The 17660-nt window shown below is 42.3% G+C and overlaps 1 protein-coding gene across 2 annotated transcripts; it reads right to left on the bottom strand.

The window, feature by feature from the left end:
- Positions 1–2512: 2512 nt before the first annotated feature.
- Positions 2513–17085, bottom strand: LOC111960554 (FXYD domain-containing ion transport regulator 6-like). 2 transcript variants are annotated; one of them, XM_023982596.2, is made up of 7 exons: positions 16600–17085; positions 6779–6832; positions 3981–4022; positions 3770–3862; positions 3643–3685; positions 3475–3524; positions 2513–3256 (listed from the first exon to the last, which is right to left on the bottom strand). In XM_023982596.2, exons 2-7 carry the CDS (start codon positions 6825–6827, stop codon positions 3213–3215), a joined length of 321 nt encoding a protein of 106 aa, XP_023838364.1. In that variant the 5' UTR covers positions 6828–6832; positions 16600–17085; the 3' UTR covers positions 2513–3212. The 2 variants fall into 2 exon arrangements, with proteins under 2 accessions (XP_023838364.1, XP_023838365.1); XM_023982597.2 differs by having other exon boundaries at positions 3788–3862.
- Between the last annotated feature and the right edge of the window lie 575 nt (positions 17086–17660).

Here is a 17660-nt window from a genome sequence, read left to right as displayed (position 1 = left end):
GACAGTGTGTTTTTTTGGTTGTAACAATGACACTCTGCATAAGACTGCATGTATCTGACCGCGTGACCATACGCTTTACCTGACGTCTGATACAGAGCAAATGATCTTTTCCTTTGATTTCCTTCACCTAATTTGGCGGCTAAAACTATGACTCTGGCACACTTAGTATCTACACACACTCTCTCTGTCACACGTAGGCCCGCTCTCTCATTAACTAAACGCATGGTCGATCATACAATACAAAACAGAGACACCATTGGTTGAGACTGATTTTGCAATCGGCTACCGTAACTTCTCAACTAAACAATAAGAGGGACACAGATTTGCGGCACTGGTGTGGGAACCGTCCAATCATAGCCTGCCTCTGAGGGCGGTATCGCCTGGCTCGGCCAATGACAGAGGAGGACACTAGATTGGACGGTTGTCTAGGACAAGGCAGTGATATAGCTGATGTATGAGCTCACTTCACTACAGTGACTACTGTTGGTGAGCTCCTAGTTAACTCTGATGCATTCTTGTGCTTGGTCAGCAAACTGTGGCAGTTTGATTCTCGTGTGTAAGGCGCAACACAGCCAAATACACACAACCTCTCAGACACACATACAAACCACCCAAACTCATGTACCCACACAGGCACACATATATTGAAATATATATAGCTAGAACTGTATACTGTGTATAGGGTATTTATACTAGTATATAATGCTTGTACACTACAGTTCAAAAGTTTTGGGTCACTTAGAAATGTCCTTCTTTTTTTAAATTAAAGCACATTTTTTCATCCATTAAAATAACATCAAATTCATCAGAAATACAGTGTAGACATTGTTAATGTTGTAAATGACTACTGTAGCTGGAAATGGCAGATTTTTTATGAAATATCTACGTAGACGTACAGAGGCCCAATTTTCAGCAACCATCACTCCTGTGTTCCAATGTCACGTTGTGTTAGCTAATCCAAGTTGATCATTTTAAAAGGCTAAATGATCATTAGAAAATCCTTTTGCAATTATGTTAGCATAGCTGAAAACTGTTAAAAGCTAAAACTGGTCTTCTTTAGACTAGTTGAGTATCTGGAGAATCAGCATTTGTGGGTTCGATTACAGGCTCAAAATGGTCAGAAACAGTTTGTCTAGTTTGAGAAACAGACACCTCACTGGCAGCTTTATTAAATAGTACCCACAAAACACCAGTCTCAACGTCAACAGTAAAGAGGCAACTCCGGGATGCTGGCTTTCTAGGCAGAGTTCTTCTGTCCAGTGTCTGTGTTCTTTTGCCCATCTTAATCTTTTCTTTTTATTGGCCAGTCTGAGATATGGCTATTTCTTTGCAACTCTACCTAGAAGGTCAGCATCCCGGAGTTGCCTCTTCACTGTTGATGTTGAGACTGGTGTTTTGCGGGTACTATTTAATGAAGCTGCCAGTTGAGGATGTGTGAGGTGTCCGTTTCTCAAACTAGACACTCTAATGTACTTGTCCTCTTGCTCAGTTGTGCACCGGGGCCTCCCACTCCTCTTTCTATTCTGGTTAGAGCCAGTTTGTGCTGTTCTGTAACGGGAGTAGTACACCGCGTTGTATAAGATCTTCAGTTTCTTGGCAATTTCTCACATTGAATAGCCTTCATTTCTCAGAACAAGAATAGACTGACAAGTTTCAGAAGAAAGTAATTTTTTTCTGGACATTTTGAGCCTGTAATCGAACCCACAAATGCTGAAGCTCCATATACTCAACTAGGTTAAAGAAGGACAGTTGTATTGCTTCTTTAATTAGCACAACAGTTTTCAGCTGTGCTAACATAATTTCAAAATGGTTTTCTAATGATCAATTAGCCTTTTAAAATGATAAACTTGGATTAGCTAACACAACGTGCCATTGGAACACAGGAGGGATGGTTGCTGATAATGGGCCTCTGCACTCCTATGTAGATATTCAATAACAAAATGTGCAGTTTCCAGCTACAATAGTCATTCACAACATTAACAATGTCTACACTGTATTTCTGATCAATTTGATGTTATTTTAATTAATGGACATAAAATGCACTTTTCTTTAAAAAACAAGGACATTTCTAAGTGACCCCAAACTTTTGAACGGTAGTGTATATATCGTATATCATCTACCACGTGAAAAACGTCATTAAGGACAATTGTTACAAGAGTGAAAGTGATAATAACAGCTCAGAAAAATATAGCAAACAGTAACCTCTAAAACCTAAAGACGATAGAAACACAGAATATAAGCTAAATACAAACAAGAACAACATTTCTTGACACATCTCTATTTATTAAGAACTGTGATAAAGGCGATCTGCAAAAAGGTGTCACTGGCTAAGACGACAAACTGGAGACCGACTGTCGCAGAAAGGCACAGGTACACACGAGATCACTGAGACACCTACACGGGCACAGAGCACGGAACAATAGGTTAGAGGTTTATTTACATCTGCATTATCCCCCCACCCACCTCTACACTCTCCTACCCCTTGTCCTGTGGTCGCACAGTCTTCCTGTTGCATCATCTTCATTCTTCTGCATCATCTTTGTCATCGACAGCATCATCATTGTGTTGGTCCTTAGGAAGTGGTTCACAGTGGTGTAAAGTACTTAAGTAAAAATACTTTAAAGTACCACTTAAGTACTTTACTATTTATATTTTTGACAACTTTTACAGCTAAAGAAAATAATATATTTTTTACTCCATACATTTTCCCTGACACCCAAAAGTACTAGTTACATTTTGAATGCTGAACAGAACAGTAAAATTGTCCAATTCACACACTTATCAAGAGAACATCCCTGGTCATCCCTACTGCCTCTGATCTGGCGGACTCACTAAACACAAATGCTTTGTTTGTAAATTACGTCTGAGTGTTGGAGTGTACCCATGACTATCCGTAAAATAAAATAAATTAAAATAAATTGTGCCGTCTGGTTTGCCTAATATAAGGAATTTGAAATGATTTATACTTTTGATATATTTTTGAAATTACATTTACTTTTGATACTTAAGTATATTTAAAATCAAATACTTTTGGACTTTTACTCAAGTAGTATTTTACTGGGTGACTTTCACTCTTACTTGAGTCATTTTCTATTAAGGTATCTTTACTTTTACTCAAGTATGACAATTGTGTACTTTTTCCACCACTGGTGGTTCAGTGGCAGATATGGTTGTACGTCAGTCAGGTGGGGAGGCAGTCTGGTTGGGCTGACTCAGTTCTCAGCCTTAGCTTCAGGCTCTGGCTCCGGTTCCTTAGCTGTGTTTGGACAGAAGAGGAGGAATCAAGGAAACTCGTATGACTTCATGAAAAGTCATCAAGTTTGGGGGAGTAATTTCAAAGTGGCCGAAACATTGGGGGAACCTAGGCATCGACTACGAAGAATCACTCCCAATGGTTGAACACAACTATGGATTGGTGTCAAGGTTGTTCGAGGGGGTGTGTGAGGGGTGAGTGGGTAGTGACAAGGCTCTCACCTTTGGACACAATCAGGGTCTCTGCCGTCGCCTCTTCGTCTCCAGGGGCCCTGCGATAGAACCAAGAGGACAGACATTGGTTGTCATGGTGACCACCGATGGAGAACACAGCCCCATAAAAACAGAGCAGAAATGTAATCGACCAATCAGGCACAATTGCTGACTTACTTGAGCTTCTTCTCCTGATTGGGACAGCAGCGACATTTTCGGCCTAGAACGGACAACAAATCATGATCATGATCTTAAAATCAACAATCAAAGAGCCAATAAGTATGTGTGGCGTAGTTAGACTTACTGAAGTATGAAGACTTACTGAGGATGAGGAGGATGCCCAGCGCGAAGAGCACCACACCAAAGACCAGTCCACAGATCCGCAGGCTATGATAGTCTACACAGGCACACAGAGAGGAGGGACGTCTACTTATGAAAGTCTTCTTTCATGGCTATTGGAACATTGTCAGTTGATGGGGAACAGCATCAAGACCCACTAACAGGGGTCTACTTACCATAGACAAATGGGTCTACCTCTTTCTTCTCCTTTTCACCATCTGAAAATACAGGCACGGAGAAAGGCAAGGAAATGAGATACTAGCCATATAGAACATCTAGCGATCGTAGCAGTTTTCAATGCTGTACATACCTAGCAGTATAATGGGGCTGGGGTTAACATGGCTAAACACATTGATTACACACAGGTTACTCACCCTCGGCACATAGGTCTGCGACTGCTGAGAGAGAGAGCGAGAGAGAGAGAGAGAGAGGTGGTCGTAGGTGGTCTTCACGGGCTCTTATTTGAACTACAGTACGATGTCACATCCAGAGCTTGGATAAGGATCTTGGCAGGTTACGGTATTCACATCCAGAGCTTGGATAGGGATCTTGACAGGTTACGGTATTCACATCCAGAGCTTGGATAGGGATCTTGACAGGTTCCGGTATTCCATCCAGAGCTAGGATAGGGATCTTGACAGGTTACGGTTTCACATCCAGCGCTTGGATTTAGGGATCGACAGGTTAACGGTATTACATCCAGAGCTTGGATAGGGATCTTTGACAGGTTATGGTATTCACATCCAGAGCTTGGATAGGGATCCTGACAGGTTACGGGTATCACATCCAGAGCTTGGATAGGGATCTTGACAGGTTACGGTATTCACATCCAGAGCTTTGGATAGGGATCTTGACAGATTACGGTATTCACATCCAGAGCTTGGTAGTGATCTTGACAGGTTACGGTATTCACATCCAGAGCTTGGATTAGGGATCTTGACAGTTACGGTATTCACATCCAGAGCTTGGATAGGGATCTTGACAGGTTACGGTATTCACATCCAGAGCTTGGAAGGGATCTTGACAGATACGGATTCACATCAGAGCTTGATAGGATCTTGACAGGTTACGGTATTCACATCCACGAGCTAGTGATAGGGATCTTGACAGGTTACGGTATTCACATCCAGAGCTTGGATAGGGATCTTGACAGGTTACGGTATTCACATCCAGAGCTTGGATAGGGATCTTGACAGGTTACGGTATTCACATCCAGAGCTAGGATAGGGATCTTGACAGGTTACGGTATTCACATCCAGCGCTTGGATAGGGATCTGACAGGTTACGGTATTCACATCCAGAGCTTGGTAGGGATCTTGACAGGTATTGGTATTCACATCCAGAGCTTGGTAGGATCTGACAGGTTACGGTATTCACATCCAGAGCTTGGATAGGGCTTTGACAGGTTACGGTATTCACATCCAGAGCTTGATAGGGATCTTGACAGATTACGGTATTCACATCCAGAGCTTGGATAGTGATCTTGACAGGTTACGGTATTCACATCCAGAGCTTGGTAGGATCTTGACAGTTACGGTATTCACATCCAGAGCTTGGATAGGGATCTTGACAGGTTACGGTATCACATCCAGAGCTTGGATAGGGATCTTGACAGATTACGGTATTCACATCCAGAGCTTGGATAGGTGATCTTGACAGGTTACGTATTCACATCCAGAGCTAGGATAGGGATCTTGACAGGTTACAGGTATTCACATCCAGAGCTTGGATAGGGATCTTGACAGGTTACGGTATTCACATCCAGAGCTTGGATAGGGATCTTGACAGGTTACAGTATTCACATCCAGAGCTAGGATAGGGATCTTGACAGGTTACGGTATTCACATCCGGTTGTGCAATGGCACTGGCCTTGTGGATGATTTGTTGAATGGACTACCTCAGTTACCTCCCCGTCCTCCTCCTCCTCCCCTACTCTATTCTTCCAACCCCCGCTCAGTCAATTCATTTCCTAAATTCCCCATCAGCAAACACTGTCCGGCCCGGTGCACAAACCCCAGACTTTCTATCTGCTCCACAACCCCATTGTGTTTGTGTGTGCACTCTACTCAGCATGTATACGCATATCAACAGACAGAGAGTCACACTGAATGGGGAGTGAGTGCATGAAAAACAAGGAATTATAGTGGGAGGGAGATTAATGGAGGAAAATGTACATCTGGAGATGGAGAAAGGGAAGAGGGAAAAGGAGAGATGTATAGTCTGGAGACGGAGACGAGAGACAAAAGAAGAAAGGAGGAAAGAAAGAGAAACCAGACCAGACGGTGTGAACAAAACACAGATGAAAGAATGGAGAGGATACAGAGAGAAGAAAGGAGGGCAGGAAAAGAGGGTGGGAAAGAACGTGAACTGAAGACAGGTGGGAAAACGCCAAAGCAATAGAATGTGGAAGGTTCGTCTGATTGACAGACAAGCAAGAGTCTGGATAACACCAGATGACATGGATGGCTCAGTTGCTCTCTCCAGTGATGTACTGAACCTATGACTTCACACTTAGAATCTTAATGGCACAATAATGTGTGTGTGTCATGGCCTAAATATACTTGTGATATACAGTATATTACATTGTACTTGGAATATACAGTATAGTACATTATACTTGGGATATACAGTATAGTACATTATACTTGGTATATACAGTATAGTACATTATACTTGGGATTTACAGTATAGTACATTATACTTGGGATATACAGTATAGTACATTATACTTGGGACATACAGTATATTACATTATACCTGGGATATACAGTATAGTACATTATACTTGGGATATACATATCAACACACAGACACACTGTACTACGCATGCAAAGGAAATAAGCCTCAGGCTCTAGAACACGTCAGTTCATTAATGTTCAGTCAAAACCCCATGCCTGCCATGTCATGCCACGGCCCTCCCCTGTGTCTCCTGCCTCCCTGTGGATAGAGCGGTAGTGGTGGAGGGGGCACTTACCAGCCACATACACCAGGAGCGAAAAGAGGAAGAACAGAACAGTTTCCATGGTAACTGCAGAAAGAGAGAGAGAAAGAGAAAGAAATAGAGCGAGAGAGAACTGTGTTAGTTGGATACATGCCACGCACATACACACCAAGACACACATGTAAGGTTGGAAAACGGCCCTCACATCACCCTTGTATTGAACCAACCTGTTGTGTAACCCCACTAAACTTTATTCTTATTGCATAACATTAAATGAAACATACACTGGTAGATAGATAATGATACTAAATCAGGCAGCTGTGAGCCCAAATGCCTGCAGACGGATTGGTATTGATCCATTCATTTTTTACCAATCAAGTGTCTCATTTTCAGTTACATTCTCAAACCAGTACTACACAGACATCTTGGTGGGAATAGAAGCTAGATGTAAGAGTTGCCAAGCTGCCGGAGTTATTAGAGTAATGGGTTGAAGATGAGCCCACTACAGACAGATGGTTACAATACCACAGTAGATTACTTGGATTCAGGCTTTTTATGGAAAGAAACTTGCCTTCCAGGCAAAGAGATGACACCAATCCCTCCGTTGTTTCCCCTCTCCTCTCTTTTCCCGTCTCTCTATCCATCTACGTTCTCCATGTTCTGTGCCCCACTTCCCATGGAGCATATCCTTTATTGATACCACCATGAAGATTGCGTGGGAGAGAACACGTTCGGCTAAACAGGACCCAAGCCATTAGCATAGCATCACAGTCCAGATGCTGCTTGTGCAGTGTTCACCTCCAAACTCCCTTAAAGACCTTGGCCTTGAAACAGCTTTAAGTGGCGAGCCCAGCCCCATGGTCACAGGTTGACGTTTTTTGGGGGATGAGTCATGTTCTGGACGCAGGTAATTTCCTCAATGATAGGGCACTTAGTAAGTGGGTAACAAATGGTCTAATGAACTGGTGGAGAGTGGCTTCATAGCTCACATTGTTGTCATGTTGAATCCAGGCAATTATTCACAGATCTACATGTTTCGCATATTTGTCATTCGTGGCATTAAGAGCATCGCTTGCAAAAGCCAAACTGATTTCTCAGTCTAGTACAGTAAGTCTCTACACACAGTTACGTGGATTCATATTAGTCCGTAAACCGGCTGCATGTTTTACCTGGTTGCATGTTATCACTATTCTACCCGGCTACAGTATGTGTGCTTTATATGCCTGCTGTTGTCTATATCCAGACAGGTTCTGGGTTATGACTGGGACCATAGCACTCAGTCACCACGGAGCAGACATTAGTGGGTTGTTATGTCTGGCTCTGTGATGTTGCGTCTACTCCCGCCACCCTCCCTAGCTGCACTAAATAGGACAATGTTGCATTCATGATCCACACATTCAGTCAGTCACCGCCCATCCCGGCCCTCTAACCCTGGGCTACTCGTAAGCAGGAGATACACAGGCAGGGAGGAGGTCTACAGGATGAGGACGTGTGGTGAAGGATAATAGACATCCACAGATGTGGCCAGAAGGTCTTCTCCGAGAGGGGGGACGGGTTCATCTGCGTGGTGATTGAGGCTTAACAGTTGCTACAACCTCAACACCGTCAAGCTCCACTGTGACTTTTGACCGTGAACTTTAAACCCTCTCATTGTTCAACACAGCATTCCTATCCTCTTCCTATTCAATCATCACATCCTGTCCTTTTTACCCATCTGATTTTTACCCATCTTTTTACCCACTTTCTTTTTAAAAATGTGAAATGTCAGAATAATAGTAGAGAGAATTATTTATTTCAGCTTTCATTTCTGTCATCACATTCCCAGTGGGTCAGAAGTTTACATACACTCAATTAGTATTTGGTAGCATTGCCTTTAAATTGTTTAACTTGGGTCAAACATTTCAGGTAGCCTTCCACAAGCTCCCACAATAAGTTGGGTGAATTTTGGCCCATTCCTCCTGACAGAGCTGGTGTAACTAAGTCAGGTTTGTAGGCCTCCATGCTCGCACATGTTTTCAGTTCTGCCCACAACTTTTCTATAGGATTGAGGTCAGGGCTTTGTGATGGCCACTCCAATACCTTGACTTTGTTGTTCTTAAGCCATTTTGCCACAACTTTGAAAGTATGCTTGGGGTCATTGTCCATTTGGAAGACCCATTTGCGACGAAGCTTAACTTCCTGACTGATGTCTTGAGATGTTGCTTCAATATATCCACATAATTTCCCTTCTTCGTGATGCCATCTATTTTGTGATGTGCACCAGTCCCTCCTGCAGCAAAGCACCACCACAACATGATGCTGCCACCCCGATGCTTCATAGTTGGGATGGTATTCTTCGGCTTGTAAGCCTCCCCCTTTTTCCTCCAAACATAACGATGGTCATTATGGCCAAACAGTTCTATTTTTGTTTCATCAGACCACAGGACATTTCTCCAAAAAGTACGATCTTTGTCCCCATGTGCAGTTGCAAACCATAGTCTGGCTTTTTTATGGCGGTTTTGGAGCAGTGGCTTCATCCTTGCTGAATGGCCTTTCAGGTTATGTCGATATAGGACTCGTTTTACTGTGGATATAGATACTTTTGTACCTGTTTCTTCCAGCATCTTCACAAGGTCCTTTGCTGTTGTTCTGGGATAGATTTGCACTTTTCGCACCAAAGTACGTTCATCTCTAGGAGATAGAACGCGTCTCCTTCCTGAGCGGTATGACGGCTGTGTGGTCCCATGGTGTTTATGCTTGCGTACTATTGTTTGTACAGATGAACATGGTACCTTCAGGCATTTGGAAATTGCTCCTAAGGACAAACCAGACTTGTGGAGGCCTACAATTTTTTTTTCTGAGGTCTTGGCGGCTTTCTTTTGATTTTCCCATGATGTCAAGCAAAGAGGCACTGAGTTTGAAGGTAGTCCTTGAAATACATCCACAGGTATACCTCCAATTGACTCAAATGATGTCAATTAGCCCACCAGAAGCGTCTAAAGCCATGACATCATGTTCTGGAATTTTCCAAGCTGTTTAAAGGCACAGTCAACTTAGTGTATGTAAACTTCTGACCCACTGGAATTGTGATACAGTGAAATACTCTGTCTGCAAACATTTGTTGGAAAAATGACTTGTATCATGTACAAAGTAGATGTCCTAACCGACTTGCCAAAACTATAGTTTGTTAGCAAGAAATGTGTGGAGTGGTTGAAAAATGAGTTTCAATGACTCCAACCTAAGTGTATGTAAACTTCCGATTTCAACTATGTATGTATGTATGTATGTATGTATGTATGTATGTATGTATGTATGTATGTATGTATGTATGTATGTATGTATGTATGTATGTATGTATGTATGTATGCATGCATGCATGTATGTATGTATGCATGTATGTATGTAGAGAGAGGCATAGAGGACCCCACTTACACATAGCTACCTTGCTAATGGTACTGATAGCGCGTTAACATAGCGAAGGTAAAGGCTACGTGACACCTTGGATGACCTCTAGGGGGATTAGGCACCCTTTTCAAAGCTCCATACTTCTACTACTAGTCTACACTATAGACACAATAAAAACACAGGACTGAGGAGCACAGTACAAGCTATTAGTCCACCCAGCACAAAGGATTTACATTCAAAACACATTTGAACCTTTTCAACAAGCTGAAAAGGAGGGATAGGAAAAGGATGACAGTGAATGGGGCGAGGCAGGAAGCTGAGGCATGATAGCAAATACAAGCCACTGAGGTCCATTCAGTAGTGTTTACCTCAGAGTAGAATGTTAGAGCTCTGCAATTTGGCCTAAAAATCATATCTCCATTTTTTTATGGGCGATTCACGATCTACACTGTACCTCTGAATAAACGTTGTTGCACAATTCAAGGTCAAATGCGCAGTATTTCAAACAGTCAGCAATAATCTAATGAATTAAAGGGCTTTTGAAATGATACTTCGGACACATTTTCCAGAACCAACGTCCATTGATTCTCCTGTTTTAGTAGTTGCTCGTACGGTTAGAAAGGTTCACGTCTCCTTTATCACAGTAAAATAATGTCTCCGCGTGTTCCGGTGTCCGTGTGACCCATTCTGTTGGAACAAACCTCCAATGCAAATAGCGAGTTGAAACCACTTGTCAGAGAGGAAGAAGTGATCTCTCCTCTTTGTTTTTTTTTGTGAGTGACAAGGGGAGGGACTTGGTGTGTGTGTGTGGACATAGGAAGGTGCACACAGCACAGAAGGAGTGATGGAGACGACGTAAGAACAAGCGGACATAAACGCTCATTAAAACAAATGTAAAAATGTGATTCTTGCGATACGGGCATTTGCAATTGCACTAAAACATACATTCTAATGAATTGAATTAGTTCTATATATCGCCTAGCCCTAACTGACAGTGAGGAATGACCTGCTGTCAACTGTCTAACAATCAGGACCAGAGGGCAAGAAAAACACAATGTCAATAGTCTGAAATTCCACCCAGTGGGAAAGTGCAATTCAACCAGTTCTACGTCTCAGATCAGAGGTTGACAATTTGGAATCCCGTGGGAAAGCTGTTGTTTGGGTGTGGCACCGCCAGCCAAGCCAGTGCTAGTGACACAGACACTCAAGTTCACCTCCCTTGCTAGAAATGAGAAGTGCCACCCGATTCACTGGCCTCTTTGCCTCTCCTTAACCCACTTTTGTCACTCCATTGTTTGTATGTGTCACATTTCAGTCCCATGGTGCTGCCAGCACCTCGCTTTGTCTGAGCTAGAAGGGGGAAGGGTAGAGCAGAGGGGGAAGGGCAGGCAGAAACTGAGGCAGAAGCAGCGGCATCCTGGGATGACGTCGGTGTAGACATCTACAGAAGCAACAAACCCAGGGAGGGAGCTATGACTCGAGCCCAAGACCATGAACGATGAATTATGCATATGGAAGAAGACATCGAAATAAACGTCATAGTGGAAATGCTGTCGTGTGTTGTGACCCGTTGTTTATCTTCCTTCTCTGTGTGAGTTTTCACACCTGAACGCTCACGCCTTTGTTTGCGAGTGTCTAGGCCATGATCAAACCCGCACTCTTGGTTCCAAAAGGGTTCCATGTAGAACACTTTTTGGTTCCAGGGTTCTACATGGAGCTCAAACTGTTAAGGGTTGTATATGGAACTCAAAAGGGTTCTCCCTGGAACCAAAAGGGTTCAACATGGTACCAAAAAGGTTTCTTCAAAGGGTACTCCTATGGGGACAGCTAAAGAACCCTTTTAGGTCCTAGATGGCACTTTTTTTCTAAGAGTTTAGAGTGTATGGTTGTGGGAAATTATATTTGGGAGCATTGTGATCTAACTGCTGGAGCTTGGTTTCTCTCTGGATCTTACCCATTATTGTTATTTCTATGTCGATTTGACACTGATCGCTATCTCCCTGGGACACCCAGACTCATGTAAAAGCTCCCATATCTACAGTGGCAAGAAAAAGTATGTGAACCATTTGGAATTACCTGGATTTCTGCATAAATTGGTCATCAAATTTGATCTGATCTTCATCTAAGTCACAACAGTAGACAAACACAGTGCGCTTAAACTAATAACACACAAATTATTGCATTTTTCTTGTCTATATTGAATACATCAGTTAAACACTCACAGTGTAGGTTGGAAAAAGTACGTGAATCCCTAGGCTAATGACTTCTCCAAAAGCTAATTGGAGCCAGGAGTCTACTAACCTGGAGTCCAATCAATGAGACAAGATTGGAGATGTTGGTTAGAGCTGCCTTGCCCTATAAAAAACACTCACAAAATTTGAGTTTGCTATTCACAAGAAGCATTGCCTGATGTGAACCATGCCTCGAACAAAAGAGATCGCAGAAGACCTCAGATTAAGAATTGTTGACTTGCATTAAGCTGGAAAGGGTTACAAAAGTATCTCTAAAAGCCTTGATGTTCATCAGTCCACGGTAAGACAAATTGCCTATAAGTTGAGACAGTTCAGCACTGTTGCTACTCTCCCTAGGAGTGGCCGTCCTGCAAAAATGACTGCAAGAGCACAGCACAGAAAGCTCAATGAGTTAAGAAGAATCCTAGTGTCAGCTAAAGACTTACAGAAATCTCTGGAACATGCTAACAACTCTGTTGACGAGTCTACAATACGTAAAACACTAAACAAGAATGGTGTTCATGGGAGGACACCACGGAAGAAGCCACTGCTGTCCAAAAAAACATTGGTGCACGTCTGAAGTTTGCAAAAGTGCACCTGGATGTTCCACAGCGTTACTGGCAAAATATTCTGTGGACAGATGAAACTACAGTTGAGTTGTTAGGAAGCAACACACAACTCTATGTGTGGAAAAAAAGGCACAGTACACCAACATCAAAACCTCATCCCAACTGTAAAGTATGGTGGAGGGAGCATCATGGTTTGGGGCTTCTTTGCTGCCTCAGGGCCTGGACAGCTTGCTATCGTTAACGGAAAAATGAATTCCCAAGTTTATCAAGACATTTTGCAGGAGAACTTTAGGCTATCTGTCTGCGAATTGAAGCTCAACAGAAGTTGGGTGATGCAACAGGACAACGACCCAAAACACAGACGTAAATCAACATCAGAAGGGCTTCAACAGAAGAAAATACGCCTTCTGTAGTGGCCCAGTCAGAGTCCTGACCTCAACCCGATTGAGATGCAGTGGCATGACCTCAAGAGAGCAGTTCACACCAGACATCCCAAGAATATTGCTCAACTGAAACAGTTTTGTAAAGAGGAATGGTCCAAAATTCCCCCTGACTGTTGTGCAAGTCTGATTCCCAACTACAGAAAACGTTTGGTTGAGGTTATTGCTGCCAACGGAGGGTCAACCAGTTATTCAATCCAAGGGTTCACATAATTTCCCCACCCTGCACTGTGAATGTTTACACGGTGTGTTCAATAAAGACAAGAAAAAGTAAAATTGTTATTAGTTAAGCAGACTGTGTTGGTCTGTTGTTGTGACCTAGATGAAGATCAGATTGAATTTTATGACCGATTTATGCAGAAATCCAGGTATTTCCAAAGGGTTCAAATACTTGTTCTTGCCACTGTAGGTGTTTGGGAGGTAGGTCAGGCGTTTGAAGAGTGCAGAATGATTATCTATTTACCCCATCTCACTGACAAAACAGCTGCTCTTACCCGAGACAAACCCCTTTATTACTGACAATGTGATTTTAGAGTACCTCTCTGCTGATGAAAGATGCATGTAGCTGTGAAATTAAAGGAAACACCAACATAACGTGCCTAAATAGGGTGTTGGGCTAACACAACCTGCCAGAACAGCTTCAATGCACCTTGGTATAGATTCTACAAGTGTCTGGAACTCTATTGGAGGGATGTGACACCGTTCTTCCACGAGAAATTCTATCATTTGGTGTTTTGTCTCATATATTGTTTACATCGTTTTTTTCATGCTCATCAAACCATTCAGGGACCACTCGTGCCCTGTGGATGGGGGGAGGGCGGGGGCATTGTCATCCTATGGAGACATAGCCATAATCATCCTGGAAGAGATGGCTAGAAATGGTTCACCAGAATGGCTGTGTATTTATTGCCGTTTACCTTGCCCTTCTAACGGGTTGAGTGGACCTAAACAATGCCAGGAAAAAACCTACACCATAACAGAGCTTCCAGAACTCTCATTTACTAAGTGTTTCCTTTATTTTGACAGTTACCTGTAGCGCTCCACAATGCCGCTGCCTCTGATTAGCTCTCAGGTGTGCGTGCCTCATCTGTCGCTTTACTACAACTCGCTCATTCTCATTATGTGATCCAGACGTGTTATAATACAACCCAAATAGAACAGGCAAATGATGAATTAGCACAAAATACAGGGCATCAAGATCCTTTCTGGAGCAAGACCCCATGGCTTATGGCTTAGCATCTTTGCCATCACCGTGATTGTAAATCTCCATGACAACAAGACATTGGACGTGCCTACTGCCATGGCGCCGGGGTATTGCTACGGCAACTGTTTCCATCAGGTGACTACTATTCGAGGTACCAAGTACTGTCGGCGAGGGATGTGTGCCGAGTGGAGGGAGGTGGGCTCGAGATGGTATTGTCATGAAAAACTTTAGTATGTGAGAAGAGAAGAAAGGGGTGGGGACACAGTGATGAGATTCAAACGTTAATTCATGCTTGTTCACGCTCAACATAAGCCTTTATTCTACAGGGTTGTTCCACTAGAAGAGTGCCTTTTCATATTTTAAGTAGAAATTGTGCGCCAATATTTAATTTAAAAAATCTATTATATTAAGTTCCCTTTAAGTTCCCCCATCATTGTAATGCCCTAGTTATTTTTGTTGCTTTGACAAAGTAATATCTAAGATGATCATTTACTTCATGTGATTAGTGATTCATCCAATCTCATCAAATATCTGTCCCTTATTTTAAGGTAAACCCTGCTACGTGAACTGAACTCGTTTTAATATGGTGAAACGATTTATTTTTACAAATATTTTTTCAAAAGAAACATTGCACATCTAACAATCAAATCATAGTGATAAGGCAGGTGAGCTGGTTCTACTCCTTTTGGCCATTTTCGGGTATTTTGTGGTGGAAAACTGAGCGGGTCGACCATAATACATTAACCCTGTTACCCAGAAAGACCGGCTACAAATGAACATATTTTTGTGAAGCTTGCATTCAACTGCCGCTCCCTGTTGCACACAACAAGCTTCAATTCCCCCTGTATATATGGCTTATTTAAGATTAAATCATCAACCCTGTTACTTTATTTGGCACTAAATAGGCACTTACTGTAGTCATTTTTTTATTTAACCTCGAGATGCTAAAACGTGTATTTTTTTTTGTTTACATTAAGTCGAACATGTGTTGTTTATGAAAGAATGTTAAAATAAGGTGAAATAAAAACATTTTGGGACTAAATTACACTACCCAAAAGGTAATCATTTGCTGGAACGACCCAACAGCTCATGACAACCAAATGAACGAACACAAGTGCCTCCGTTTAATTATTGCAGGCTACCTACCACATATCCATCATCCACAGATAAGCTTTTTTCGCGCTCCCAGACCACTGCCCAAAATGGAGACTGGGAGGGACAATAACTCCCGAATAATTGTATCAGTTTTTATATTATAACATTGCCTATAGTGTGTCTCTGGTGTTACCTACATTACGACATAGCCGTAGTTTGCATAACTGTGCATGAGTGTGTTTTATAATTTGCAAAGGCGAGATAGTCTTGTTAGCTCATCATGGACACCGTGTCTGGCGCGAGCTCCGCGAGTCTGCCACTTTCACCGATCCTAACCTGTTGCTTTTCCACTAGACTTGCCAGTATTGTGGACAAGGGAGTATTCAGGCGCTTCAAATAATTCGTTCTACATACCATTTAGACCTATTTGGCCTAGGACTAATTATACAAACTGTTGAATGTTGTGTGTCTGCTCTGTACGAGACGACTTGGCTGAACTAACATCATGCACTGCCACTGTGAAAAGAACACACCCTCACGGCATTAGAATCGATTGCATACAAAAACAAGTCGAGACCTTTATAGTTTAGGCCTATTTGGAGAAAAAAAGCTCTTACAGACGTTATTTTTGCAAAATAAAATGCAATTAGTGAATATATATATTTTATATCCATCATGCAACTTATATTATGCATACATAGGCCTATACACATTGAGACAAGTTCTCAATACATTATTCACATCAATATTTCAGGAAAATAGCTGTTGCCTATATTATTTATTAGCCAATACACCCCACTCATTTGACCAGATACCAGGTTCCAAATATTTAGCTCCAACTAGGCAGACAATAACACGCTGTAGATATGAGAACGCACACGCCCCTTTTGAATTATGTCGAAAAACAAACATGCCCAATTTATCTTCTTACCTCTTTCTATTATCTTGACGTTGAGCTACAAATTGATTGACCCCAATCCAATCCACGACAATGATCAGCTTCTTCTCGCAAAGCGTAATTATTGTTTCAATTTGTATAATCTGTGCCTTCTCACTGTTCAAGTGCAGTCCCACGAAGGGTTCTTGATCGTGTCGCGCTCTTAGAATGTAAAAATAGTTTGCCAATATCTTTGTTGGAGAATCTCAATGTTTCTTCTGTTCTTATTGATTACAAAAGGTCTCTTGATGTCTATCACGTTCTTTCTGTCTGTCTCTCTCTCACTCTCTCTACCTCACACACCAGCCCAGCCTCACACGAATTGATCGTGAGACTGTGTTGCGCACACACGACCCCCTGTTGATGTTCGTGAGCATCTAGCCATCTACCCGTAGCTTTCCGCGCGTCTTCCCGTCGGTTGAATCGGGCACCGAACCAGTTACAAATATACACTGAATGTGTTTTTGATGTAAACCACAATGTAGTCTGTGTTAAACCATCAATGTTGGGAGACTGGAGAGAGAGAGATTGACATTAGGGAGCAGTTGAAATGTACACAATTGTTACCTGGAGGAAAAATGGGGGAGGGTCATGCTTTTTCAATTTCAGTCAGGGGGAGGGTTTAGTCTTTGTTTATTTAGTCCGGGAGAGGGTTATGCGATTTGAAATCAATGAAATGTCACATTGCTCATGTTTGAGAAGAAAGACAGAAAGAAAGAAAGAGAGAGAGATTTACATTAGGGAGCAGTCACAATGTCAGAGGGAGGGTTAAGTCTTTGTTTTATTTAGTCCAGGGGAGGGTCATGTGATTTGTAATTGATCAAATGTTGTATTGCTCAGGGTTTGAGAATTAGTTGCTTATTATAGTATCTCGATGAGTACCCGATGATGACCCTCGTCCCTGTTTCTCTGCTGGGCGTGTAATATCAAGTGCGCCTAGTGTGGTCTCAATGAAATGATCCATAGCCTATACTATAGGATATGCGAAGAGCATGCTCGGAGAAGCACAGGGCCAAGTTATATTTCTAAGAGAATGTACTTCCTGAGTTTTTGCG

This window comes from Salvelinus sp. IW2-2015, linkage group LG4p (assembly GCF_002910315.2).
Source record: "Salvelinus sp. IW2-2015 linkage group LG4p, ASM291031v2, whole genome shotgun sequence".
Taxonomy (NCBI): domain Eukaryota; kingdom Metazoa; phylum Chordata; class Actinopteri; order Salmoniformes; family Salmonidae; genus Salvelinus; species Salvelinus sp. IW2-2015.
The sequence above is the reverse complement of the archived record's forward strand: the minus strand, read 5'-3'. Positions and strand labels throughout refer to the sequence as shown.